Source organism: Monodelphis domestica, chromosome 4, assembly GCF_027887165.1.
Source record: "Monodelphis domestica isolate mMonDom1 chromosome 4, mMonDom1.pri, whole genome shotgun sequence".
Lineage (NCBI taxonomy): Eukaryota > Metazoa > Chordata > Mammalia > Didelphimorphia > Didelphidae > Monodelphis > Monodelphis domestica.
The window spans coordinates 20890888-20917837 of NC_077230.1; the positions used below are offsets into that span (position 1 = coordinate 20890888).

General features: G+C 34.3%; 1 protein-coding gene across 18 annotated transcripts in view; it reads left to right on the forward strand.

Moving 5' to 3' along the window:
* The window catches only part of CASK (calcium/calmodulin dependent serine protein kinase), a 465908-nt gene that overhangs the window by 222728 nt on the left and 216230 nt on the right, over nt 1-26950 (forward strand). For all 18 annotated transcript variants that reach the window (XM_007493327.3, XM_056826146.1, XM_056826147.1 and 15 more), the window contains exons 4-5: nt 9578-9655; nt 17716-17788. In XM_007493327.3, coding sequence (XP_007493389.2) covers nt 9578-9655; nt 17716-17788 — 151 coding nt within the window. The remainder of the gene's footprint in view (nt 1-9577; nt 9656-17715; nt 17789-26950) is intronic.

Below are 26950 nucleotides of genomic sequence, written 5' to 3' on the forward strand. Positions count from 1 at the left end.
TCCTAGTTCTTATAAATTTCTTCAGAGACAGATTGAAAAGGGCCAAGAGGAATTGGAACTCAGTGGAGTTTGGTGACTTTCATAATTCTTCCTTTTAGAAGTCAAATTGCTTTTGTTTTCATACTAGTATTTTCCTCATTCTAAGAATACTTCTCAAAAAGTTTCCGTTAAGTCTATTGGATGATTCATTACTCTCGTGAGAATATTTCTGTATTTTAAAAGAATCAGTGGGAAAATGAAGATTTATATTTTTTTATCTTATTGCCAGCTTTCCTATGATACCTCGTTTCTGTAAATGAATTGCATTTCGAGTTACTGCATATTTTCCCTTAAGATTAAATGTGTATGACCAAAAAATTCCATCCTTACTGTGAAATGGAAAATCTGAAAGACTTTATTGGTAGACATGTAGTATAAGAAAGAAATAATTTGTGCAGTGCACAATAGCAAGTTTTTGCAACTGAGGGGAACCTGTTTCTTCTTACAATGGCTGTTGTTCTCTGACTTCTGACTTGAGAGGGCTGCCACATACATACATATATATATTTATATTTATATTTTCTTATTTATTATATTTTTTATTTTTTATTATATATTTTTATATTTTTATTATATATATATAATTTTATATATTTATATATATATATATATATGGCTGCTTGGTGGTAGTAGATGTAGAAATGACAAATGTGGGGGATGCTGCTACACAGGGATACAATGACTGTTGTTCTCTGGCTGGCTGTGACTAGAGAGGCTGCTACAGGGACCTGAACCTGCCTATTGTTAATGGAAGTAGAACAGAAATGTAGCTGGGGGAATGCCACTACACACGGATACTGGTACACAGACAGGGGAACTACTTATACAGGAATGCCCTAGGGTTTATTCTGGGGTTTGCCTATTGATCCCTACTGATTGCTGATGGATAAATCTATTTCCTTACCTCCTTCCTCCCTTGCCTCCCTCACTTTCCCAATCTTCTTGAAGCCTTTGGCTTCTTCCCTCCCTCCTGAGTGAACTATAAAGATATTCTAGTTGCTTTCTCAGTCAAGGGGTTTATTAGGATAACAGGATGGGAAACTGAGGTAAGAGGGAGGAGGAATTTCCCTAATCTAAATGATATAAAATTGAGGGTTTGGGGAGTCACAAGTATGACTCTTAGACAGTTGGAAAGATGGAGGTCAATGGCTTTTCAAGATCTTCTTTCTACTTCTTTACAAAAAAATCAGTAAGGTCTTTCAGCTTAAACCCAGATAGAAACAAAGTTTAAAGTCTCTCCTTTTCTCCTGGTCAGCTCAACTCTCTTATAGACCACCAACTCAAAGCTTCTCTGATCAGCGTCCACTGCTCAGAGCCAGAGAAAAAGTCCAAAAGCCAAGTCAGCCTCACAAAAGTCTTTCAGCCAGCTTCAAATCTCCAGGGAGGGAGGGTGTGTCTCCCAGTCAGAGACAATGTTCAAAAACCCCTCCCCCCGTCAGCTCAAACTGCCACCAGCCGGGGACATTCCATTGGAACTCTGGCTTTTGCATTGCATCTTGGTCCACAAGTCCTGCAAAACCTCTCTCTCTCTCTCTCTCTCTCTCTCTCTCTCTCTCTCTCTCTCTCTCTCTCTCTCTCTCTCTCTCTCTCTCTCTCTCTCTCTCTCTGTCTCTCTGTTTCTCTCTCTCTCCCTCTCCCTCCCTCCCTCCCTCTCCCTCCCTCCCTCCCTCTCTCTCTCTCTCTCTGTCTCTGTCTCTCTCTCTGTCTCTCTCTCTCTCCATCTCTCTCTCTCTGTCTCTCTGTTTCTCTCTCTCTCTCCCTCTCCCTCTCCCTCCCTCTCTCTCTCTCTCTCTCTCTCTCTCTCTCTCTCTCTCTCTCTCTCTGTCTGTCTCTGTATCTCTCTCTCTCTGTCTCTCTCTCTCTCCTCCCCCCCCCTCACCCACCCCCCATCACAGAGGCTAGGACTAGAATCCAATCTATCTTGTTTACTTTCAGTTTTCTTTCCATTATGCCTTTTATATTCATTCAGGATATACTATTTCCAATGAAGAGGTGCCCAGGAAGTTCTTCTCCAACTACCACTAATTCAAGGTAGAGAGGTTTGCAGATTTGTTGTTACTTTCTATCACTATCTCTCAACAACTCTTTCTCTTTTAAAGCCCCAAACCCTCCATTTGTACCATCCTTTTCTTCATCCTGATCCCCGTCAACTTTCAGTTTTCCAGAGGTTCTGCCACCTTCAACAAGGACTTCAGCTATTAACTATAGTTGTGCATCCCACCCTATTGCCTGTTATCTTCCTCAATGATTTTAACATCTTGGATTTTGGACATATAGTGTAGGTTCAGGTAAAGATTTCAAATTGAAATCCCATCTCCAGCTATAGCACCTTCCACCCTAAAAGTTATTTTCAGTGTACTCTATATAGCCTTTTATGCACATATTTATTTACATATTGTCTTCCCCATGAAAATATTTTCTCTTTTTCTCTCATCATTTTCTTCAATCTTATCTCCATTAGTGACCAGTCTCCCAGAGGCACTGCCACCTCCATCATTGACTTTAGCTACCATAGGTGTCCTTTCCATCTCATTGCCTGCCGTCATTCTCTATTTTAACATCTGATTGCTGACATTTATATCTTGGATTTAGGGAGGATAAATAATGTAGCTGAAAGGTTTTTAGATCTGAAATTACACAAGTCTAGGTTCAACCCTTTCTCACATATTTACATGTTGTTTCCTAATTAGAATGTGAGTTTTGAGGGCAAAGACTGTTTTGGCCTTTTTTGTATACATAGGGCCTGACATATAGTAAGTGCTTAATACTTATTTTTTGATTGATTGACCATGGAAAGAACTTCCTATTTGACAAGAATTGGTGGGAACATTAAGACAGTCTGTCAAAAATTAAGTTTAGGCCAGCATCTTATGCCATGTTCTATTAAATTTTTAAAAAAAGTGACCTGAATATTAAAGATCATGCAAAAAAATTATGAAAGAATAGATCGTTTATTTTTTCAGCTTTGGGTAAGGTGTGGATTCTTTACCAAATAAGTATTAGAAACAATTAGAAAATGTAAACTAGATCATTTGTGTTATATGATACTGAAAAGTTTTGAATAAATAAAGTTAATGTGTATAACATATGAAGAGAATCCTCAACTATAAAAAGTTTTTATATCCAGTATCTCTGTTAAGACTGATGTCTGAAAACCAGGCTTTAAAGCAAGAACTAATAAAGCAAAGCCAAAACACCAAGAAATTAGAAGAGAACATAAAATATCTCACCGACAAGGTGATAGATCTGGAAAATAGAGGGAGAAGAGATAATTTAAGAATAATTGGACTCCCAGAAAAGCCAGAAATAAACACCAAACTCGATATGGTGATACAAGATATAATCAAAGAAAATTGCCCAGAGATTCTAGAACAAGGGGGCAATACAGCCACTGACAAAGCTCACAGAACACCTTCTACACTAAACCCCCAAAAGACAACTCCCAGGAATGTAATTGCCAAATTCCAAAGCTCTCAAACAAAAGAAAAAATCCTACAGAAAGCCAGAAAAAGACAATTTAGATATAAAGGAATGCCAATCAGGGTCACACAAGACCTTGCAAGTTCTACTCTGAATGATCGTAAGGCATGGAACATGATCTTCAGAAAGGCAAGAGAGCTGGGTCTCCAACCAAGAATCAACTACCCAGCAAAACTGACTATATACTTCCAGGGGAAAGTATGGGCATTCAACAAAATAGAAGATTTCCAACTTTTTGCAAAGAAAAGACCAGAGCTCTGTGGAAAGTTTGATACCGAAAATCAAAGAGCAAGGAATACCTGAAAAAGTAAATATTAAGGAAAGGGGAAAAATGTTATCTTCTTCTTTTACTCAAACTCTCTTCTATAAGGACTACATTTATATCAATCTATGTATACCAACATGTGGGGAAAATGTAACGTATAAATAGGGGGTAAAGAAAGACCAAATAGAACAATCGTTCTCACACAAAGATTCACATGGGAAGGGGAGGGGAAGAAAACTCCTATAAGAAGGAGAGGAAAGGGGGGGGGGGTTTACTTAAACCTCAATCTCAGGGAAATCAACTCTGAGAGGGAAAAACATCCAGATCCATTGGGATCTTGAATTCTATCTTACCCAACAAGGGTAGGGAGAAGGGAAAACCAAGGAGGGGAGGGGGAGAGGGAGAACAAAAAGGGAGGGAAAGAGAGGGGGAAGGGAGGGAAAAAAGGAGGGACTAAAAAGGGAAACATCAAGGGAGGGGACAAGGGGGACTGATTCAAAGTAAATCACTGGACTAAAAGGTAGAGCCGAAGAAGAAAAGGTTAGAATTAGGGAAGGCAATCAAAATGCCAGGGAGTCCACAAATGACAATCATAACATGTCAGACCTTTGGGAGGGGAAAGGCTTTAAAACCAAGCAAGATATAGAAAGAATCACAAAATGTAAAATAAATAATTTTGACTACATCAAACTAAAAAGCTTTTGCACAAACAAAACCAATGTAACTAAAATCAGAAGGGAAACAACAAATTGGGAAAAAATCTTCAGAGAAACCTCTGACAAAGGTTTAATTACTCATATTTATAATGAGCTAAATCAATTGTACAAAAAATCAAGCCATTCTCCAATTGATAAATGGGCAAGGGAAATGGATAGGCAGTTCTCAGATAAAGAAATCAAAACTATTAACAAGCACATGAAGAAGTGCTCTACATCTCTTATAATCAGAGAGATGCAAATCAAAACAACTCTGAGGTATCACCTCACACCTAGCAGATTGGCTAACATAACAGCAAAGGAAAGTAATGAATGCTGGAGGGGATGTGGCAAAGTAGGGACATTAATTCATTGCTGGTGGAGTTGTGAACTGATCCAACCATTCTGGAGGGCAATTTGGAACTATGCCCAAAGGGCGACAAAAGAATATCTACCCTTTGACCCAACCATAGCACTGCTGGGTCTGTACCCCAAAGAGATAATGGACTCAAAGACTTGTACAAAAATATTCATAGCTGCGCTCTTTGTGGTGGCCCAAAACTGGAAAACGAGGGGATGCCCATCAATTGGGGAATGGCTGAACAAACTGTGGAATATGTTGGTGATGGAGTACTATTGTGCTAAAAGGAATAATAAAGTGGAGGAGTTCCATGGAGACTGGAACAACCTCCAGGAAGTGATGCAGAGCGAGAGGAGCAGAACCAGGAGAACATTGTACATAGAGACTAATACACTGTGGTATAATCGAACATAATGGACTTCTCCATTAGTGGCGGTGTAATGTCCCTGAACAACTTGCAGGGATCCAGGAGAAAAAAACACCATTCATAAGCAAAGGATAAACTATGGGAGTGGAAACACCGAGGAAAAGCAACTGCCTGAATACAGAGGTTGAGGGGACATGACAGAGGAGAGACTCTAAATGAACACTCTAATGCAAATACTATCAACAAAGCAATGGGTTCAAATCAAGAAAACATCTAATGCCCAGTGGACTTACGCGTCAGCTATGGGGGGTGGGGGGGAGGAAAAGAAAATGATCTATGTCTTTAACGAATAATGCTTGGAAATGATCAAATAAAATATATTTAAAAAAAAAGACTGATGTCTAAGTAAAATTCATAGATAAATATAAGACAAAAAGCTATTCCCTAGTTAATAACTGATCCAAGGATATGAACAGGAAGTTAGGGGAAAAATGAAAGATAAGTTAAAATTCTATGTTTAAAAAATCTTTCCTCATGTCTTAGAATCAAAACTAAGAATTGGTTCCAAGGCAGAAGAGTAGTAAGGGCTAGGCAATGGTTAAGTGACTTGCCCTGGGTAACCTAGCTAATAAGTATCTGAGACCAACTTTCAATCCAGACCTCCCATCTCAAGGCCTGGCTCTCAATCCTTTGAACTTACCTAGCTGTCCCCTAAAATTCTATTTTTAAGAAAAATAATGTGAATTCACCAAGGGCAGGGATTGTTTTTACTTTTTGTTTATGTCCCCAGAATTTACAATAGTGTACAAATTACTTGTAATAAGCAATGATTTTGATATGGTTTCATTTTTCCAGTTATGATCATGTTTATTTTCCTTTACTAATGTGAAAAAGGCTGAAAACATCTGATCTAAAACAGATGAAATCAGATTGAATTGGTTTATTCATCATTAATTTTCTGGTTGAGTATAGTAGGATCTTGTTTTATGCAAACTCAGTCAATGTGATTTCAGGCATATGCCATTGACAATTGAAAAATAACAAAGGCAGAAAAATATTCAAAATAAGTTTTTATTTATGTGTAAAATACACACTATTTTCCCAGATGACAAAGTCTCACAGTAGGTCACACAGTCACACTTATTCTTGCTCTAAGAAGTATAATGTAAGTCATTCCATGGTTTTGTGCCAAACATTTGTCCCGTATCAGTCTTTGTCTAGAGTTCTTACTTCTAAAAAGTCATGTCTCTATCAGAGCAGTGTTTCTCTTTGTTTCATTAACACTACTTAATTATTAATAATGGCCCCAAAGTTCAAGAGTAATGATGCTAGTAGCCTAAGAAAAGTTTTAAAGTGTCTAAGTTTGTTCATTTAAGAAATACGTATCAAATAACGTGGTTCAATATTATGCACGATTTTTAACGTAAGAATTTAGGAATGTGTTAGTCATATAAAATTAGGTCCTATTATAATATATTTTTTCCCAAACTCATGTGTTTTATTGCTCTTTTAGGTTGGGTTTTTAAGAATGACTGTTCTCGTGTAGTCAAGCATTTCAAGGAATTCAAGCCCACAGTGAAACACAATCACAGTGAAAGCACAAATATTAGTGTAGTTAAAATGAAAAAAATGTCAAGAATTGACAAACTATAAAGGCTACTAGCACATATGCTAAGAAGCCATTTTGTGTTTTTTTTTTTGGCTAATTTTTTAATTGATTTTTTTGTTCTGTTCTTTGGTGTTTATTAATATTAATCAAAGTGGATAATAATAGAACATATTCTGTGTCATATAGTAACTTTATATACACTATTAATATCATGTCAGGGAACATGGCCAGTGTTGTATTCTTATTTCTATGGGACTGTTTCCTATATATTCCTTATGGAATTTTTAACCTATTTCCCCAGTGTTGCTATATGCTTTTAGGATATGAGTGGATGGAATCTGTGATGGCATTAACTATAAGATCCATGTTAGCCTATGTACCATTGATTTATATATGTTTATTTGTATTGTATAAATGTAAATTTGTGTTTTTTGGTGTTGGCTATAGATTGAGACCTATTGTGTTATGGATAACAAAGGATTCTGAGATGAAGCAGATGATTATGATAATGAAAGAAAAAATAGAGAAAAAAAAAAGAATTGACAAACTATTGCTCTAAAAATATCAAAATCTTTATGGCGGAAAAAAGCAAAGGCTCCGAGTTATTTCCTCTAAAATATAACATAAGCTTTTTGAAGTTACAAGAATAATTAAAGCACCAGGTGGTTGTCTTTTTAACCTGCTAGCTATTGCTATGACGAAAAACAAAATATTCATCATGGGAATGACTAGTAAACACAAAATGCTTATCCTGGGCAATAAAACAATAAAAAAAATTGGAGTGCTGATAATTAGAAAAAATTAGTTTTCCTAATGAAACTCAATTTTTCATTTAAAGCTATGCCAAACTTGTTGTCTAACGAACTGCACATTTGTGAGTAAAATCTTAACATCTTTGGTAAACTTATATAATATCAATCCAACAATGTGATTGTTTGGTCATTCAGGTATATCCAGCTCTTTATTATCCCGAAGACCAATACTGTCCATTGAGTTTTCTTGGTAAAGAGTAGTTTGCTATTTCCTTCTCTGGTAAATAAAGGGAAAAAGAGGTTAAGTGATTTGTCTAGTAGCGTCACATAGCTAGTAAGTATCTGAGCCTGGATATAGAGTATTCCTGACTCCAGGCCCCAGAGCTTTATCTACTGAGCCACATAGCTGGCTCATCAAAAATATTGAAGGGATTTTTTTGCTTCCAGTTAAAAAAGCCTACATGTCTAGCTTTTATCAAGATTACAATGAATACTCATCAATATACTAATTTATTAAGGAGTCTTAAAGAAATTTCCAAATAGAAATTAAGTACTTGTACAATGTTACATGTTATAAAGGCAAAAATAAAAATGCATTTAAGATTTAGAGATATCCTTTGGTGTCCTGGGAACTCACCTGATTTACTATTATTATTTTTTAAACCCTTGTCTTCCATCATGGAGTCAATACTGTATGTTGGTTCCAAGGCAGAAGAGTGGTAAGGGCTAGGCACTGGGGGTCAAGTGACTTGCCCAGGGTCACACAGCTGGGAAGTGTCTGGAGGCAGATTTGAACTAGGACCTCCCATCTCTAGGCCTGACTCTCAATGTACTGAGCCACCCAGCTGCCCCCACACCTGATTTGAACTTTTGAAATCCTATGTTTTATAATCAGGATTAGAATAAAATGTATTGTTTTTCAAGAATATAGTTAATTCTAGTGTGACTAAAGTCTGTGGTTTCATAATGAATTAAAGACATCAAAATTTTGTTAATTTAATAACAAATCATGGGGAAAAAAGGTTATTGCACCAAAAGGACATTTGATATAATAATAACTGACAATAGTAGCAGTTACCATTCTAATAGTATCTAATGGGTTTCAGGCACTATTATTATCTCTTTTATCCTCACACTAACCATGGGAGAGAGATGCTATTTTTTTATAGATGAAGAAACTTAATTGCCTTGCCCTGGGTCACATAACTAGTAAGTTCTGAAGCTAGATTTCAACTCAGTTCTTACTGCCTCCAGTTCCAGTGCTCTATCCACTTCACCAATGAGCTGCTCAATCTGAGACATATTTAAAAGATGTATGTAATTATAAGATTTGTTGTATAAATTTTAAAAATTAATTATTTTACTTTATTCCAGGTAATTTGCACACTACTTTCATTGCCCAGCATATAGTGCTTGACAGATATTTGACTGAATGTTGGGACTGGTGTATGCTTGTTACAAAACCGAATCAAAAATCAAATAAAAAAATACTGGTTTTCCTTCCTCTAACTCCGGTTACTACAGAATGGAAATTTGATAGAAATTGATTAAATTATTCTTAATAGCTACAACTTGTAATTTGAAGTCCTTTTTTTTTTTTAGTTGTAACATACAGATGCTTTTAAATCATTGGTTATATAAAACAGGTATCATTTTATGATTAGGATGAGAAAAAGTAGAAAATTGGTTTTTATCCCTATAAATGTTTCTCTGATCATTGTTATACCATCTAAAACAAAAATTAAATTTACCAAGAAAATAGGTGATTCTTTTTGCTGTTTCTTTGTTCTCCTTTTTCAGTAGATCCTGTTATTTTTCCTTCCCAGAAAATTTTCAATAGTAATAGTACTATAAGTGTTCTTTATAAAGTTACTAATAATTTTGAATTAATGCATTTATTCAAAGGAAAGGAGTTATAAATATCCAAATTAGTTTACTTTAAAAGTTTACTTGAATTTGAACATATACTTACTGTTTCTTAACTTATTTTCAATATTTTTCTTTCATAGTATGGATGGAGCTGATCTGTGTTTTGAAATTGTAAAACGAGCAGATGCTGGTTTTGTATACAGTGAAGCTGTAGCCAGGTATGTAATTTAAACTAATGCTCAAGGGCTGGAGTGGGGAAGGTAACATAGAAGAAAATGAAAAAGAAATAATTTTAGAGAACCTGATGTTAGATTATAGAAGTGCTACTCCTTTTTGTTCTACACAGAATGCATGAATTTTCCATCAGTACAACTATCTGAAAATTAGGTCTATTTGAATTTTTTGTTTTTTTTTTAGATAGAATAGACTTGCATTTTCACATCAGTATTTAGAGTCTTCTCTTAATGATACTTTCAAACAGGAAGGGCTTTTAATACGCAATGGATGATCTTTATAGGATTAGCCTTTATTTAACAAACCAGGTCTTCATTTTGTATTCCATTGTTGTCAAATTATCATATGCCCAGTTAATCCAATGAAACCATAAGATAAGAGGGACTGGAACAAAAACATGAAACCAACTCACACTTAGAGGAAATGTTGGTTTTATTTGTAATAGTATGCATATTTGTAATATGCAGTCTCTAGCCAAGTGAGACCTTGAGTTTTAGGAAATTAAAAGTTTATAACAACAAAAATAGCTAGCATTTCTATAGGACTTTAAGATTTACAAAGCACCTTACATATGTTATTTCATTTGATCTAATAGATCAAACTAAAAAATAAGAACAACAAAAAAAGGCAAAAACCCTAAAATGTTTAGTGTACAGCATAAGCAATAACTTGGAGCACAGGCACAGGCTGCTCTCTCCTTCCTCCAACTATATCCACAGATAACTATTTGCCCTTCATCCTTCTTAAATATCCTACAGCCACTCTTTGCTCACAGCACAATTATTTATAGTGTATTTTAATTCATCCATATTGCTAACAGACTTGACTGGGGAATTTCAGTATTATTGTATAAGGTTATACTCTCATATCTCTTAGAAAATTTCAGTTATTAGACCACTATCAGAGACCACTTTGAAAATCAGTGACACTAAATTATTTTTAACTTTAATCCCCTTCTATATCAACATCCTTTCCACTCTTCTTAGTCCTATTCTTCTTTTTGTTAAAGGATCATGAAGTTATAGAATATTATATATATATATAATATATATAAAAGATTTTTTAAGAGATCATTTAGTTTCATTCCTTCATTTAACATGAGGAAACTTTACAGTAATTAAATGATGATTTAAATTTTTTACCTAATCTATTAACTTCAGTTTTCTTCTGAGTCAGCACTCTACTGGTAGAAACAAGGCTACAGGGCTAAGTAGTTATTAAACTTTGCTAGCTAATAAGTTCTATAACAGATAAACATATGTGGTTTTTTTTGACAGCTTCTAGAGTATTCACTTAATGCTTATTTATTGAGAGACTAAAAGACATAGTAGAATCATTATCTTTTTGAAAAACTGAACTTTATACAAAATGCTTGGCTATTGTGTCTCATTAGTTTTCTTATATAATATGGCTTCCATTGAAGATAAGAAGCTGAACATCTTGGTTTCTATGTTGTGCTCCATCTTCTAAAATAATTACTTTGAAAAGGTGATAATTATCATAGTTAATTTAGATTAGCAGACATCCATTACATTTGTCTACTAGTTTACCTTCATCACTTCAGTTTTCTTTTCCTTGCATGCTTAAATTTTTACACTCAATTTTATTTTTTCAATAAAGTGTTTATTTTCATTTCTTCCCTTCCTCCACCCTACCCCACTCCTACTGAAAAGAACAACAAAACTCATAACAAATATGCATAGTTAAACAAAATAAAATCTCATATCATCTGTGTCCAAAAATATGTTTCATTTTGCATAATTTGTACACCAACCCTGCCAGGAGGTAGATCTGCATTATCAGTCCCTTAGAATCTTATTTTATTTTATGCATTGATCAGAGTTCTTTTAAATCTCTTAAGTCTTTTGTTCAGTTCACTTTCTATAAATTCATACGAGTCTTCTTAGGTTTCTCTGAAACTATCCATACTGTCATTTAAAAAATATAATAGTGTCTTATTAAATTTCACATACCTCTGTTAGTATTTCTAAGTGGATCCTTTGACCCCTCTCAGTTTCTAATTCTTTGCCATCACAAAAAGAACTGATTTAATATTTTTGTACAGTGAATCTTTTTTCCTCTTTCCTCAATCTTTCGAGTATAGTCTTCATAGTAGTAGTGAGTCAAAAGATATGTATAGTTTAGTAACTTTTTGGCATAATTCCAAATTGCTTTCTAGTTAAATTAAAATGAAAATACATAATCATTGCTTTTTTATAAATAAAATTTGAAGATGGCCACTATATGGTAAACAAAAGATAATTTAGCTTCATTATATTTTTAAAGGAAACATAACCTTTAAAATGTTGCCATCACAAATTAAGTTGTAGGTAAATAATTTGGGGGGGGGTTGTTTGTTTTTAAATAGAAGCACAATATTTGGGTTTTAAGTATTTTTTTTGTGAAAGGTATTTATGGTACCTTGAAATGTATAAAGCATTTTCCTTAGAACAACTCTCCAGTGAGATATCTGAGGCTGAGAGATTAAATAACTTGTTTAATGTCATTTAGTAGCTAGTAAAACATAGATTAGGCCTCAATCAGGGCCCCTAACTCAAATCTAATGTTCTTTCTACTATACAATGTAGCTTTTCAGAATACTTCAAATGTCCAGCTTTGAAAATACATATGTTTTGTGTCAGAGTTTAAATGAATATTGTAATACTAAAAGATTTCACTCCTCCTCTGAACTTCCCAGGATCCTTTGCTTTTTCTTGTTTTAGCTATTCAATCTATATCTTTGTCAAGGAGTATTAGAATAATAAACATTTAACATAATGGGTATGCTGTTAAAAATCCAAGAAGTTCTGCTTATCTGAGTTTTAGGAAACAGGTAGCTGCTAGTATACTTTATAAATATTAAATGATTTGAAAATTCTTTTAGCTACTCATATTTAGCTTTTAACTAAGCAAGGGCATGATGATTGAAAATAAATATATAGCAACTTTGTGAAAAGAATTTTGAGGAGCAAACAGAACTATGACTAATCTGTGGAATTTACTGAGGTAGAATTTAGAACTTTCTAACACTGGATCAAACAGAATATGTTGCCTTACAGAATATTGAGATCATCATGTTTAAGTAAATCTATCAGACAGAATAGAAAGAGTTCCTGCACTATATTGAGACTCCAAAAGGACTCTTGAAATGATAAGCATCCATGATTCTCTGAAAACAGTTTTCAATTAATTTCCCATTAACATGCTAATGAGATATAAAACTTGTATTAAAACAAAAGTATTTTAATGTTTGCCTTCTTTCTGACTTGCTAATTGTATTGTATGACCATCTAGATTTCTGGAAAAGCAACAAAGCAAATAACAAAAAATATAACTGCATTTGGCTATTAGTACAATTTTTTTTTCCTCTCAGACTGATGAAGAATGGACATTGTCCTCTTTTATAGTAGAGAGGGAATAGGGACACAACTACAATGTGTCAGTGAGCTATACTGAAACAAGAACTCATTGACCCTTTGCTTTGAAAATAAGCTGTATGTAGAAATCTTCACCCCACTTCAATTAAAGAATTTGGTTAGGAGAATTTCCAAGAGAAAGGTTTTCTTTTCTCCTAAGGGTGCCAAAAGGAAACAATCTAAAGGGAAACCTTATTTTTGTCACCAGCTTGATCTAAAAGATTTGACAATCTTCTAGAATAAATAGCATGTCTAAATATGGCTTTTGAGAATTTATCTTTGAAAAATGGAGGAGAGGCATGTTTTTGTCCCTAAAGTGCAGCAAAACACAGCTTAGCATGTTATTTGGTAGCCCTATCAATCATATCAGCATTGGAAAAATTTTCTTTTTCATTATTTCTGTCCATGTTTTGACTTAAACTGAGTTAGTTTCTTTACAGTAAAGGTAATGTATTGATTTTAAATGTAGTTTATGAACTATCCTGCCATAGTTTTTCTTAAACATTTTAGCTCTTATTTCCTGCTACCCTAACCTTAATAACCTATTGAATCACATAAGCATAGATATACTCGAATGATCAAAGTACAGTTCTGTAGTCTAGATAGCTACTTTGATGTTTTCTCCTATCCTTTCTTTCACTAAGGCTCACTGAAATTCCTCCAGGTTTTAAGAGTGAAGCTTTACGCTACTTAATAAATTTGTTCCTATTAGAGATACCCTGAGATAACAATGTACTTTCATTATTTCAGTAGTAAAATTGCTTTCAGAAACTTATGTCTACCCTATATGATATGGAAAAATAGTTTACCCAGAAGGTAATGATAATTCACCATGTTGTAAGGTGCCATGTTTGGACTATTTGATTGACAAAGATTTCTAGTTCTTGAAAATTGTTACTTTAAATAAGTATATAGCAATTTATGTTGCCATTCCAAATATTCATATCAAAATTATTTTTTCCTTATTAAGTAACAAACTTTCTATGAGTTATCTCTATAGACTTTGGAAATATCATTTTAAATGAAATGATAGTGAAAGTTAATGCTTGAATTCATTTTCATATATAATGTCTTATAGTGATTGGAAATGAATTGAAATTCTGCATGGTACAATGAAAGTAAGTCTGTACCTGTTAATGAATGAGCTAATTTTGAAACCCAGCTATGGCATCTCCTAGTGGTTTAATTTTATGCCTATTATTTAAAGTTTCTGAGCCTCATTTCATTATCTGCAAGGTTAATATTATCAATACCTCCTTTGTAGGATTGTTCTGGGGAAAGTGTTCAAATATCTTAAAATACTGTGTAAATATGGGTAGTTGTTAAAATGAGGGAAGCAACCAACTAGAGTATGAAATCCTATAAGCAGTTCTAAAATAAAATATTTGTAAATCTATGATTGATTTGCTTTTTTTAACGGAAATTCAATATGTGATGCTTTTTCAAAATATGTTGTTTAAGATTTGTTACTTTTAGTATTAGAGGTGTCCAAAAGAGAGGCCTATAAATCATTAGAATGCCAAACTTTTAGCTTTATTAAGCAAATGCAAATATTATCAACTTTTTCCAGTGAAGCGTAAGTAGATATTATATAATATTTACATATGAATATATGCATATATATGATGTTCTTTTATAACATATATAATCAAATATATTTTGGCAGAGATCAAATGAAGTGGCATTTCCTTATCCACTTCTACCATTTGAGAAAACTCAATGACTAGGTAAAAGAGAAGAAATTGAATCTAGAAAAATTTGTTGAGTAATAATTGGTAAATGTGTTGAGCATAGTTGAGATTGGGTCTCATGACTACTTTTGATTCCAGTGCGGCCAAAGCATTGGCCTTTTAATGGGAGTTAGCAGCAACTGTAGACCATTAGCAGGCAGGAAAGAAGAAATGCATGCATTTCCAGACAGTTCCCCTTAAGTGCCATTCTTGAAAACTGCTATTGGAGCCTAGGGTTTATTATTTCAAGATCCCTATCTATGAGACATATAGTTCAGAATATTTGATAGGAAGTTGATGATGTGGGATTAGAACTCAATAAAGAGACTAGGGCTGGATATAGTTCTATCTATTGACTTATCCACATAGAGATGATAACTAAACTCTTGGGAGCTAGTAACACTGTGAAGAGAAGCAAGTCCTAGATACATCAGGGATATAATATTGATCATGATCCAGCAAACAAGACTGAGAAAAAATTCATATGAACACTCTCAGAAGAGAACCAGAATTGTTCTAGTATTGTCAGAAGACATTATTGTCAGAAAAATCCAGAAAGGAGAAAGTGTCTGTCTGGGAAGAGAATATGAGTGTCAAATGCAATAATTAAATCAAGAAAGATAGGGACTGAAAAAGGAACCAAAAGATTTGGCAGTTAAGCAATAATGGTTGGTTTGAGAGTACAGTTCATTTAGTTTACCTACTGATTCCTCACTCTTGGGTCTTCTCAGGGTGCCCTACTTGAGAACCCTCATCGAACTTCTGATCTCTGTCCCAGGGCCTTCTTCAGTGTTCCCATGGCATTTCTGCATGAAATCTCCCCTCTTCCTTGAATTACAAAAAATCTTTCTAGGTCCTTCTACATCCTAGGACCTTCCCTCAGAAACTTATCTCCATTTTCTCCTGTAGATATCTTGTTCGTACATTGTTGTTTACATGTTTTCTCCTTCATTAGATTGTGAGCTCCTGAGGAGCAGGAACTTTTTTTTTTGCCTTCCTTTGTATGTCTAAATCTTACACAGTTCCTAGCACATAGCACACACTTAATTGTTGACTTGACCAAGTCAGCTTAGTTGCATGAGTTCCTCCATTTCAATAGGTGTGAGCAACATGGATACTGTGAGAAAGCTAAATCTGGGATTTAGTTGTCAAGTGATGGTTATTCTTAAAAGCCTGGCCTTTTGATTATTCCTTTCCCATAATTCCCACGGTGGTCAGTCTACCAACCGTGAGCATATATTCATGAAGCTTTCCAGATAGATGTGGGCATGTACATTTTTGTGCTTCAAATAGTTATTTTATTCTGTAACTCTCTAAGAAATATAAATAACAGACAGTATAATATATCTGCATTTATATCTTATTACAACATCCATTGTAAGTCTTTATTGCCTAGCATGGTACTTTGATCCTGATTGATGCTTAATAAATGTTTTTTGATATGTGCAGAGTGACATTCAACCAGCGATTGGCAGAGGCAAAATTTGAACCTAGATCCTCTGATCTCAAATACAGTTTTCCTTTCAGTATATACTACACTGCTCTATTCTTCTTTTAAACTCTTATATGCATGACAGACAAATCTAATAGTATGAACTTTCATGGAGCTTAGGGATAGTTAGAGAAAATCTTAGTGATGGATTAAAATATGCAATAGAGAAATTTTTTTTCTCTGTATTTCCATTAATCTTCAGAAAAACATCATTTAAGAGCTATGTTGAAGGAAAAGGTAACTTAATTTAATTATGTTTTTTAAAATATCATTCAATTCCATATTCCACACTAGTTGGGGAGAATATAAAGGGAAAAATAGGAAAGGACAATTTCTGTCTTTGAGGTAGAAGAAAAAGCAAAAGAGTATCAAGGAGATATGCATATAGAGATAGACAAAAGTAGACATTAGATAAAATAACATAGAAAAGAGGAGTAGGACTCATTACAAGATAAAGCTCTGAGAAGGTTCTCTTATCACATCTTACTATTAATGTGGGCCACAAATTAGAGGCCACATTTTCTAGGGGGTAAATAAATCAAGAAATAAACAGGCCTCATCTAATAAAGAATTTTCATTTTGTAAAATTCCATTAAAACATACTTTCTTAAACAATTATTAAGCATCAGTTGGATTTTGAGCATTGTGCTAAACAATTAGGATATATAGAGTTTAGATATAACACCATTCTGGTCTTTGTGATTTTATAATTTTATGAGGACAATATAATACAAACCTGATAACATATGGTATCTTTTAATTGGCATTAGAGAATTACAAAATAAGGTGTTATTTGAGATCCAAGTGTATAGCCACCCTTATAGGAAAAGTTTCATAAATATGTGAATACTCTTCTCCAGTGGTATAATGACCACATTAGGGTCTATGTGAAAAGGATGACCAAGAAGAGTCAGGTCACCAGGGAGTAACATGTTTATCTTCTAGGCTTCTGGAGTGTTGCAGCTAAAATACATATATAGCTTTATCGAATTTTTGTAACCATAGGCAAAATTGAGGCCTGTACAACTTGATGCTTGGCCTCTGGGCTGAATACAAATAAATCAGTGGTCAGTGAATTGGAAATTATTTTTGTCATTGTAATTTTGTGTAGCAGCAATGTCTATTTAATAGTCTACTTTTTAATGTAAGTAAAGTTAATTGAAGATTAGAAAGTTTATTAAGTTCATTATATACTTCAACCCTAGAGAATAACATTCTAAAATTGTTTTTTTTTATTATTTTTATTCTTAAAACTAGATTTTCCCATGATCTTTTCCTAGTCCAGTGAAATGTGTCTGTAGAGAAGTAATATGAAGGTGTGAGTTGTTAATTGAAAACATTGTATTTATTATAAGTTAGGTTTTTTATGTTCTTTATACAGTCTTAGATTTATTTTGTTTTTACAGTCATTACATGAGACAGATACTGGAAGCACTACGCTACTGTCATGATAATAACATAATTCACAGGGATGTGAAGGTAAGTCATTTATCTCTATCACTGTTTAGACACATGTAGACCTCTTTTTCAGTTTGAGGTCTCAATAGATTTTGTGAAGAGAAATGAATTGATAGCACTGAGAGTATAAGGAAAATTTTGTTACGTTAACAAAATTAAGCATTTGTACTTAAAAGTGAAAATGTGTGACTAGACAATACTAGGAAGGCCATTCTGTTTTTCAGAGTGAACTTTTCATCTTTCACCTTGGTATTAAGGTTTATGAAAATATACATCACTGGAAATCCATTTTTCCTTTTTCAAATCAATGTGACTCCCTCCGATTCCAAGAATAATACTATAAAATAATTTTAGGTAGTTTACATTTATCTAAAAATTACCCATTTTTACTTTCATTATTTGAACTGTTTATCATAATATGAGATTTGTTTTATATTTTCATTTACTGGTTGCAACAAAAATCATTTTAAAAACACAAACATTTATTTATATAAATAATAATGACTTTGTATAAAAATTTTATATGCATGTAGGAATCCCTTGTATGGTCCACTTTACTTGGAACTTTGGCCTCAGTTCCCTTCTTAGGTTTGGACTGTTGAGAAAACCTTTAGAACCATGAGAGGAAGAAAAGGAATTGACTAGCTCCTTCCTTTTTCCTATTCAATGCCTTAAGTTATTTTGCAGGTTTATTTTTGACCTTACATTCTCATACATCTCCCACAGATATAGTATTCCTAGAAGAAAAAAACTACCATTGTCCTAAATGTTTATGGTAGTTATAACTCTTCAATTCATATTAAATATTATTAGTTCAATTTTCCTTAAGATGTGACTTCTTTTAGGGAAAACTGACAAGGATTATAGCAATTGCAGGTAGAATCTAATGGAATAATATTATCATATTGGCCAATGAACAAAAGCATAAAATGTATATTGTATACATTGCTATAAATAATTTAAAGCCTTTATTCACTTCAGAATTAAATTTGCAAGAAAATGGGCTGTCTTGTTAGATATCATCATTGAAAATGTTATGAGTATATGACACCACAATAGAGTGCTCTTTAGCTATCCAAAAGGAGAATAAAATATAATATATAATAGGAGAGGAAAAATATTAACAACTGCAACATACCTAGTGGTGTTCAATTGTAATCATGTAACAAAAGTATAGAATGGAGAAGAAAAATGCGTTTTTCCTCTTCCTATACCTCATAGTATTTTTCAGTAGCTTGAAATCTTATTTGGAAAGTAAATTATGTAACTTTTAAACACTGGTATTGTTGAAAAGGATATTGACCCTTATTGATTGTTGGTATTGTTATTACCAATAGTTGTTGCTTATGTGGACAGGCTATTGATATTGACCATTGAGGAAAATGGCTGCTAAAATAGCTGAAGGAAACTTCTGCTCAGGCCAGTTAATTAAAACTATTTATTATAACTATAAATAATTATATAAAAGGAAAAGGAAAAGAAGAATAAGTATTGATAAGGGATTCTCTATTAACTAATCAATTCTATATAAGTTTCCCACCAATCTTTCCATCACAGGAAGCCTTCTTGATCACTAATTGTGATCCTGCTTACTCTGCACTAATCTAAGTTATAAATTCTAATTCACTAAACCTATTTCCAGAATTATAAACTTAACAGTTATACAGAACTGCCAAACTTACTTCCTTCAGTCAGAGATCCACTCTGCCAGTCTAAGTCACCAGCTGGTTCTCCCAGCAGCTGCTCTCTGGAAGCCCCCAGAGAAGTTCCGAATAGCTGCTCAGTAACTCTCTTGATTTTCAATCAAAACAGCTTTCCAATTCCTTCAGATTTAAGATGTTGTAGATCTTCCACAACCTCTCCAAGGATAATCAGAGAGGAAGCCAGGAACAGCCAATCTTCAAGTCTCTGTCCCAGAAGTTACTAGTCTGAGAAGTATCTTTTTAGTGGAAAGAGGCTGGACTTGGAATCAAGATCTGAGACAAGAGGACTACTGCCAGGCAAGATATGGGTTTTAGTCTGTAAAAACTGGATGCCATGTAGATAAGCTAGGAGTCAAGCCAGACAAAGAATATATATTGAGTCTGTCATACTTAAGAACCCCAGAAGGGCATATAAATTTAATTAGAAGATCTAGAATTAAACCCAGAAAAAGAGAGTAACTTTACAATAAATACAAGTAGAACCTCAGAGAAAAGAGCAGGTTGGCCACAACAACATAAAGTACCAGGAAGATTTTGCAGACACTAAAAAAAGGATAGGTCTTTAAAAAAGTGGAAAGAGGATGAATAGATTAGACAAGATGTTGAAAGCATGACCCAAGTAATGTGACTTTGTGAAAATATAGAATTGGAGCAAATGGAACTTGATGATCCTATGAGATAGATATTAGAGTGAAGTCTATGGAATATAATATATGTATATATATTATATAAAAATAACTGACCTGGAAAATAGGTGAAGAGAAATAATGAGATCAAAAAAAAGTCTGCCATATTTCAAGAAACCATTTTTTAAAAACATTTCAGATTGCTTAGAACTATAAAACAAAGTAAAAGCAGAATCTTTCTATCAGTTTCTTGAAGGTACTAATTGGGGGTGGGGGTAAATAACTTTACATTGAAAACACCTGGTAATGTCATACCAAAAAGCTAGAGTTTCTAGGTCAGGGGTGGAGAGGGGAACCATTCAAGCAGCCAAAAAGAGTTCAAGTACTAAAGAACTATACAGAATTACATAAGACTGTGTTGTGGTCACTATATAACAGTGACAGGGAAACTTTTGGAACTTTTTAGGGACCCCGTGCCATGCCCCACTCCCAACTTTGTGCAGGGGTGTGACTGCCAAGGATACCAGTATATATAATTAGAGGAATACATGAATATTCTCTTCCTGGAAGTGTCAGGGTTCCTAGTGCAATTTCTACATAGTGCATGTATCCTGTTGAAAGGAAAAGGGTCAACCCAACCCTTAGCAGAGCGCTGATACCCATGGGCCTGGGGAAAGGCTGCCAGGAGAACTGAAGTAGATGAAAATTTCCAGGAAGCCTCAGGCATTTGGTAGGCCTGTGAGGCACAAAGACCATGGGCTAGGGGCCAGGATTTTCTTCACTTTGTGGGGCCTGCTTTAGCTGCTAATTTAACTAGGGAGTTATTTGCCCAGGTAGCTGGGTGTGCGTAGTTCACAACCCAGGAGAAGCCCACCACCCCGTTCTGGGAGGATAAAGGTTTCAGTATGAGAAACATGAGTCCATGTATTCTGCCCTTCCAGTTTTACAGCAGTAGGGGTGAATAGGATGGCTCCATGGGGACCCTTCCATTGAGGTATTAGCTGGTTTGATTCCTCCTTTTGGGCTGGGTGTGTAATTTCATCTCCATCCTCCTTTGAATGATATGGGGAGATCTGATTAGCACATTCCCTTAGGGCTTGGTGAATGGGGCTCAGGGGGTTATTTTAATTAGGGTCAGTGTAATCTGGAGGGCCTGGACCCAGTCAATTCCTGGCTTACAAAAGCAGGACTGTTACCTGTTCTATTTACTCAGAAAGGGTCCACAAAGACTAAAAGGACTTTGTACCTTTTGCAGGGTGATAGGTGGGTAGACTCTATCCCCAATTAGAGGGGAGTGGCTGCCTCCTCTGGTGGGGCCCCAGGAGCCTAGGGGTGGGGTGGAGGGGCATGGAACAGAGGGAAGCATGGGGGAGCAGGCACACCTGGGGCTGAGCAGAGCTCAGCTAGAAGCTGCACTCAACCCCTGCATCTGTGGAAAGAAACCAGAATGTCCCACCTCTGTGGGGGCAGGGCCAGTCTCCCAGCCTGCCAAGCCAGGACCTGGCTTGTGCCCATGGAGAGACCTCCACATGCCATCTTTGGCACACATGCCATAGGTTCACTATCATGGCTATATAAGAAAGGAAATATTGGAAAGCCATACAGTATTTCAATAGACAAAAATTCAAACCAAGAATAACCTTTCCTGCAAAACTAGAAATAGTGCTACAAAAGAAAAATGGATTTTTGATAGACTAAAAGACTTTCAGTCACTCCTAATGAAGACAAAAATGAATTTGAAACTTATATGTGGGAGACAGGAGACCAATATATTTGAAAAATCAGGAGGAGTCAAATAATAATGAAATGCTTACATTCTTATGGGGACTGAAGTATTATTTTCTCTACAGTGTCCTATTTTTCAAGAGTTAAGAGTTAAGAAATGCAAACACGTGGGGTTGGTATTATTTTATTCTCTTTTTGGAGGGAAAGGGAAGGTTGAGAGAAAAAAAGAAAAGGAAGGGGAAATGAAAAACACTAGGTAAAATTAAGAATGATGCAATAGAATTATTTAGTAGATAGAATTGTGAACTCAGAGCCAGGATGGCTGGACCAAATCCTACTATAGTCAGTTAGTAGCTGTGTGACACTGTGCAAGTTAGTTAATCCCTCTGGATCTTAGTTTCCTCATCTATAAAATTTCAGAATCTGGCTCTGATAATCTCTAATATCCCTTTCAACTCTAAATCTGTGATTTTACAAACTGATTATTTCTCTTTGAGGTTTACCAGAAAAAAGCATAAAGACATGGAAGAGATGATGTGAAGAGCAAGCATTTTGTGAAACACTTTTTCTGAGCTAAATAAAAATGGCTTCTCATCAAGAAAACTTGACAAATATAATAATTTTTAAAATATATTAAATTCAAGAGGAAGATAGGGAAGAGAAGGAAGTTTAATAGGTAAGATGGAGTCAAGAAAGAATAGTCACAAGCATAAAACATAGCTATAGAGAAAAGAATGTATAAGAATCAGTCAGTGGTTGAATTTTTGACTAGATCAGAAGGACAGAAATAGGAGGAACCAGCTACTTCATTATATATTACTGGGGTAAATTCCATTCTTTGTAAGCTTTTTTTTTTTTTAAGAGTGAGGGGACAGAGAAAAGAAAACAAGAGTTTATGATGAAAGAAAAATACAATACTCTGAATGTGAATGGGATGAATATATCCATAAAATAGAAGGGAGTAGCAGAATGGATTAGAAAGTAAAATCTAACAATATATTACTTATAAGAATCATGCTGATTTAAGTGAAAGATTGGAACACTATTAATTATGCAGCAGATGAATTAAAAAGCAGAGATGGTAATCAGGATCTTAAATGAGGAAACATAAAAACCATGGTTTTAAAAAGACAAATGGCAAAACTATTTTATGTTTAAAGGCATCATGGATAATGAAATAATATAAATATTTCTATATTGGGTAGTATGTAAGTAAGAGAAACTGGTTGAATTATAAGGAGCCATAGATGACAAAATTTTTGGAGTCTTTAATATGACTTTTATTGACCTAGACAAATATAAAAAATAAAGAAGCCAAGAACCTCAATAAAATATTAGAAAATTTATATATGATTAATCTTTGGCCATTACTAAATGGGAATCAAAAGTGTATATCTGTTTGTCAACTTTGGATAGCAATTCTACAAAACTTGTTGACTTACTGGGGCACAAACTGGCTGATTGTTTCCTAAACTCAGCATGTTACATCCCATCTCCTTATTTTCACATAGGAATGGGGGAACCATCCTGCTTGGAATCTTCAGTACTAGTCAAAAAGTATTTTGAAATCATTTGTATAGTAGGCACTCATCTCTTGCCCTATTTCAGGGTCTTCAATTGATTGCCTCTATACAAGCTCTATTTTTTATTTTTACTCACTATAGTTGCTATACATTTTCAGGGTTTTTTACTTGTTTTTTTTTAAAGAATTTGTTTTGTTTTTGCTTTAGTTAAGGAAATCAACTTTGAAATATTTTATTCCTCTTAAAAATATCAAAATTAGGGGGCAGCTGGGTAGCATAGTGGATTGAGAACCAGTCCTAGAGACGGGAGGTCTTAGGTTCAAATCTGGCCTCAGACACTTCCCAGCTGTGTGACCCTGGGCAAGTCACTTGATCCCCATTGCCTAGCCCTTACCACTCTTCTGCCTTGGAGCCAATACAGAGTATTGACTCCAAGACGGAAGGTAAGGGTTTAAAAAAAAATATATCAAAATTGTCCCATTCATTAAACCTAATATTGTTAAATTATCTAGTATTAATACTTTTCCAATAGTTTTGAAATTACATTATGTAGTGTAATTTATAACAATTATGTATATTTAGTATGGAAAGCATCATGATAAAGTCTAAAAATTGTCATTTAGATATACATATTTGAATATATGAAATTACTCAACTTCAGAAATTAGGAAAATGTGTTGCTAGAACAGTTTTGCAAAAAACAGTGTAACATAAAATTAATAATGAGTATCATTGTAATCCTATATCTATGAGACAATGTATCTTTGAAGGAGACTGTTAGTTTTCAGGTGGTCATGCACAAAAAACTGCAGTGACTTTTTAGTTCATGTTTTCCTACAGAAGCATGTACATAAATATGAATATATTCTATCTTGAAATTTTTATTTTCTTTCAATCAACACAAAACTACATTAAGAGGAATGTTGTCTTACATTGAACTGTGTAGGGCTAAATCAAGTCATTTTTATAAAAAACTTTTTATCACTGTGTCTCTCAGTAATAAACCTGAAGTCTTGAAATAATACAAGTTAGCAGCAACATTTCTATGCAAAGCATAGTTTGTGTGGTTGCTTTCTGTTTGAGTCACATCTGTAATGAGATGGTTTGGTGCTTTTAATTTTCTGCAGCTTTGGTTTTAGTTTTTCTCAGAAATCTCCCATTTAGATATTTTTGTGGGTATACTTCCTTGAACAGGTTTCTTCACTAATCTTAAAGCACATACTTGACTGATAGCTAGCCAGCCATTTGCTCTCTGTTCTTCCTCCTCACTCCCCCTTCCCCATTAGTCCAGTTTTACACTTTATTAGAAATGTATATGCAGTGTATTTACATAATACTGTTACTCTTTTCAGTTGGGTTATTACTGTTTCTTCTTCGATTGCCTTTAGTTTTTCGTGCTCTTAACGCTTACCAAAAGTCCCTGGTATAAATACCATAATATTTCTGTCCATTTCTTTTGTTCACATAATACATCAATAGTCTCAGTTACATTTATAAAGTTCTTGAATTTAATTTATGCAGATAGTTGATTTCTTTTTTTAACAACTCAAATGAGGCTTAGAATATTTAATATCACAAGTATTTTTTAAATGTCAAAGCATAAATGTCTTTCCAAATGTGATATTTTTTTACAATTTTATTTTATTTTTCCATTTTTTCCCATGGTTTCCATGATTCTTTTTGTCTCCCTCCTTTTTTCCCTTCCCCCCTCAACCTGACAAGCAATTTCACTGAGTTATATGTATATTATCACTCAAATCCTATTTCCAAATTATTCATTTTTATAATAGAGTAATTCTTTAAAACCAAAATCACAAATCATATAACCATGTAAACAAGTGTTATGGGATATGTTTTCTTCTGAATTTCTACTCCTACAGTTCTTTCTTTAGATGTGGATAGCATTTTTTCACATAAGCCCCTTAAAATTATCTTGGGTCATTGCATTGCTTTTAGTAGCAAAGTCTATATCATCACATTTGTTCATCCCACAATGTTTCAGTTGTGTATAATGTTCTCCTAGTTCTGCTTATTTCACTCTACATCAGTTCATGTAGGTCCTTCCATCAAGAGGTTCATCATTCCTTATAGCACAGTATCCATTACCATCATTTACCACAATTTGTTCAGCCATTCCCCCATCAAGGGACACCCCCCTGTTTTCCAATTTTTTGCCACCACATAAAGCACAGCTATGAATATTTTTGTACAAACAGAACCTTTCCCATTTTTTTTTCTTTGGGATACAAACCTAGTAGTGGTATTGCTAGATCAAAGGGCATGCGTTTTTTTTAAAGCCCTTTGAGCATAATTCCAAATTGCCTTCCAGAAGGGTTGGATCAGTTCACAACTCCACTAGCAATGCATTAGTATCCCAGTTTTGCCACATCCCCTCTAGCAATTATTATTTTCCTTTACTGTCATGTTGACTAATCTACTCGGTATAAGGTGATACTTCAGGGTTGTTCTGTTTTGCATTTTTCTAATCAGGAGGGTATTTCTTCATCTGAAAACTGCCTATTGATATCCCTTAACCATTTGTCAATTGCAAAATGATTTGATTTCTTATAAATTTCACTCAGTCCTTTGTTTATTTGAGAAATTAGATCTTTGTCAGAGAATTTTGTTATAAAAACTTTTCCCAGTTTGTTGCCTCCCTTCTAATTTTGGCTGCATTGATTTTGTTTGTACAAAACCTTTTTAATTTAATATAATCAAAATTATTCATTTTATATCTTTTAATGTTTATTATCTCTTGCTTGGTCTTAAATTCTTTCCTTCCCCATAGATCTGACAGGTATATTATTTCATGTTCAACTAATTTATAATATCACTCTTTCTATATTTAAATCATTTACCTAATTTGAACAGAAAGTGGATTTCTTGTTAATACTGCTTTGAAAAGTCTTAAAAGCATAGTAATGCGTACAGTGTGATTAACAGTATATTTTAAAAATCATCTCCTTATTCTGTGCCCCTCCCAAATTAAATGTTTTTTTTTTTTTAATGATTTTTGGTATTGGGGGAGGAGAGGTGGCAGCCAGGTGGCTCCATGGATTTGAGAGTCAGGCCCAAGATATGGGAGGTCCTGGGTTCAAATGTGATCTCAGACACTTTCTAGGAGCAGATTTCATTTACAATCACCTTTCATTTCTCCTCCTCATTCTTCCGGAATACCACATGTTCAGATGCCTCGAAAGCATTCAGCAGGACAACAATAAAACCAGCTAGAATATGTCACTTAGAATTCCAGTTTAAAATGCTCAAAAACTACTGGGAACAAGTTGGAAACCACATCTCTGAGGTATATTAATAGATATGAAGTTTGTCAATCAGGAAAAGTCTCTTGAAGTTAGTCTTGTTTGGTCAGAGTTAACTGTTCCATGAGGCATAAGTGAGAAGAAAGACTATTCGAGTCATGGAAGATGATCTTTGCAATGTTCAGAAAATACAGATAGCTCAGTATTACTGGAACATAGAATACACAGGGAAATAACCAGGAATCATCCTAGAAAAAAAAGCCCAGAACCAGATTGTGAAAGGAAGGGAGAGGAAAAGATTATACTACCCTACTGACAACTGAATCTTAAGCAAGGACCTAACATA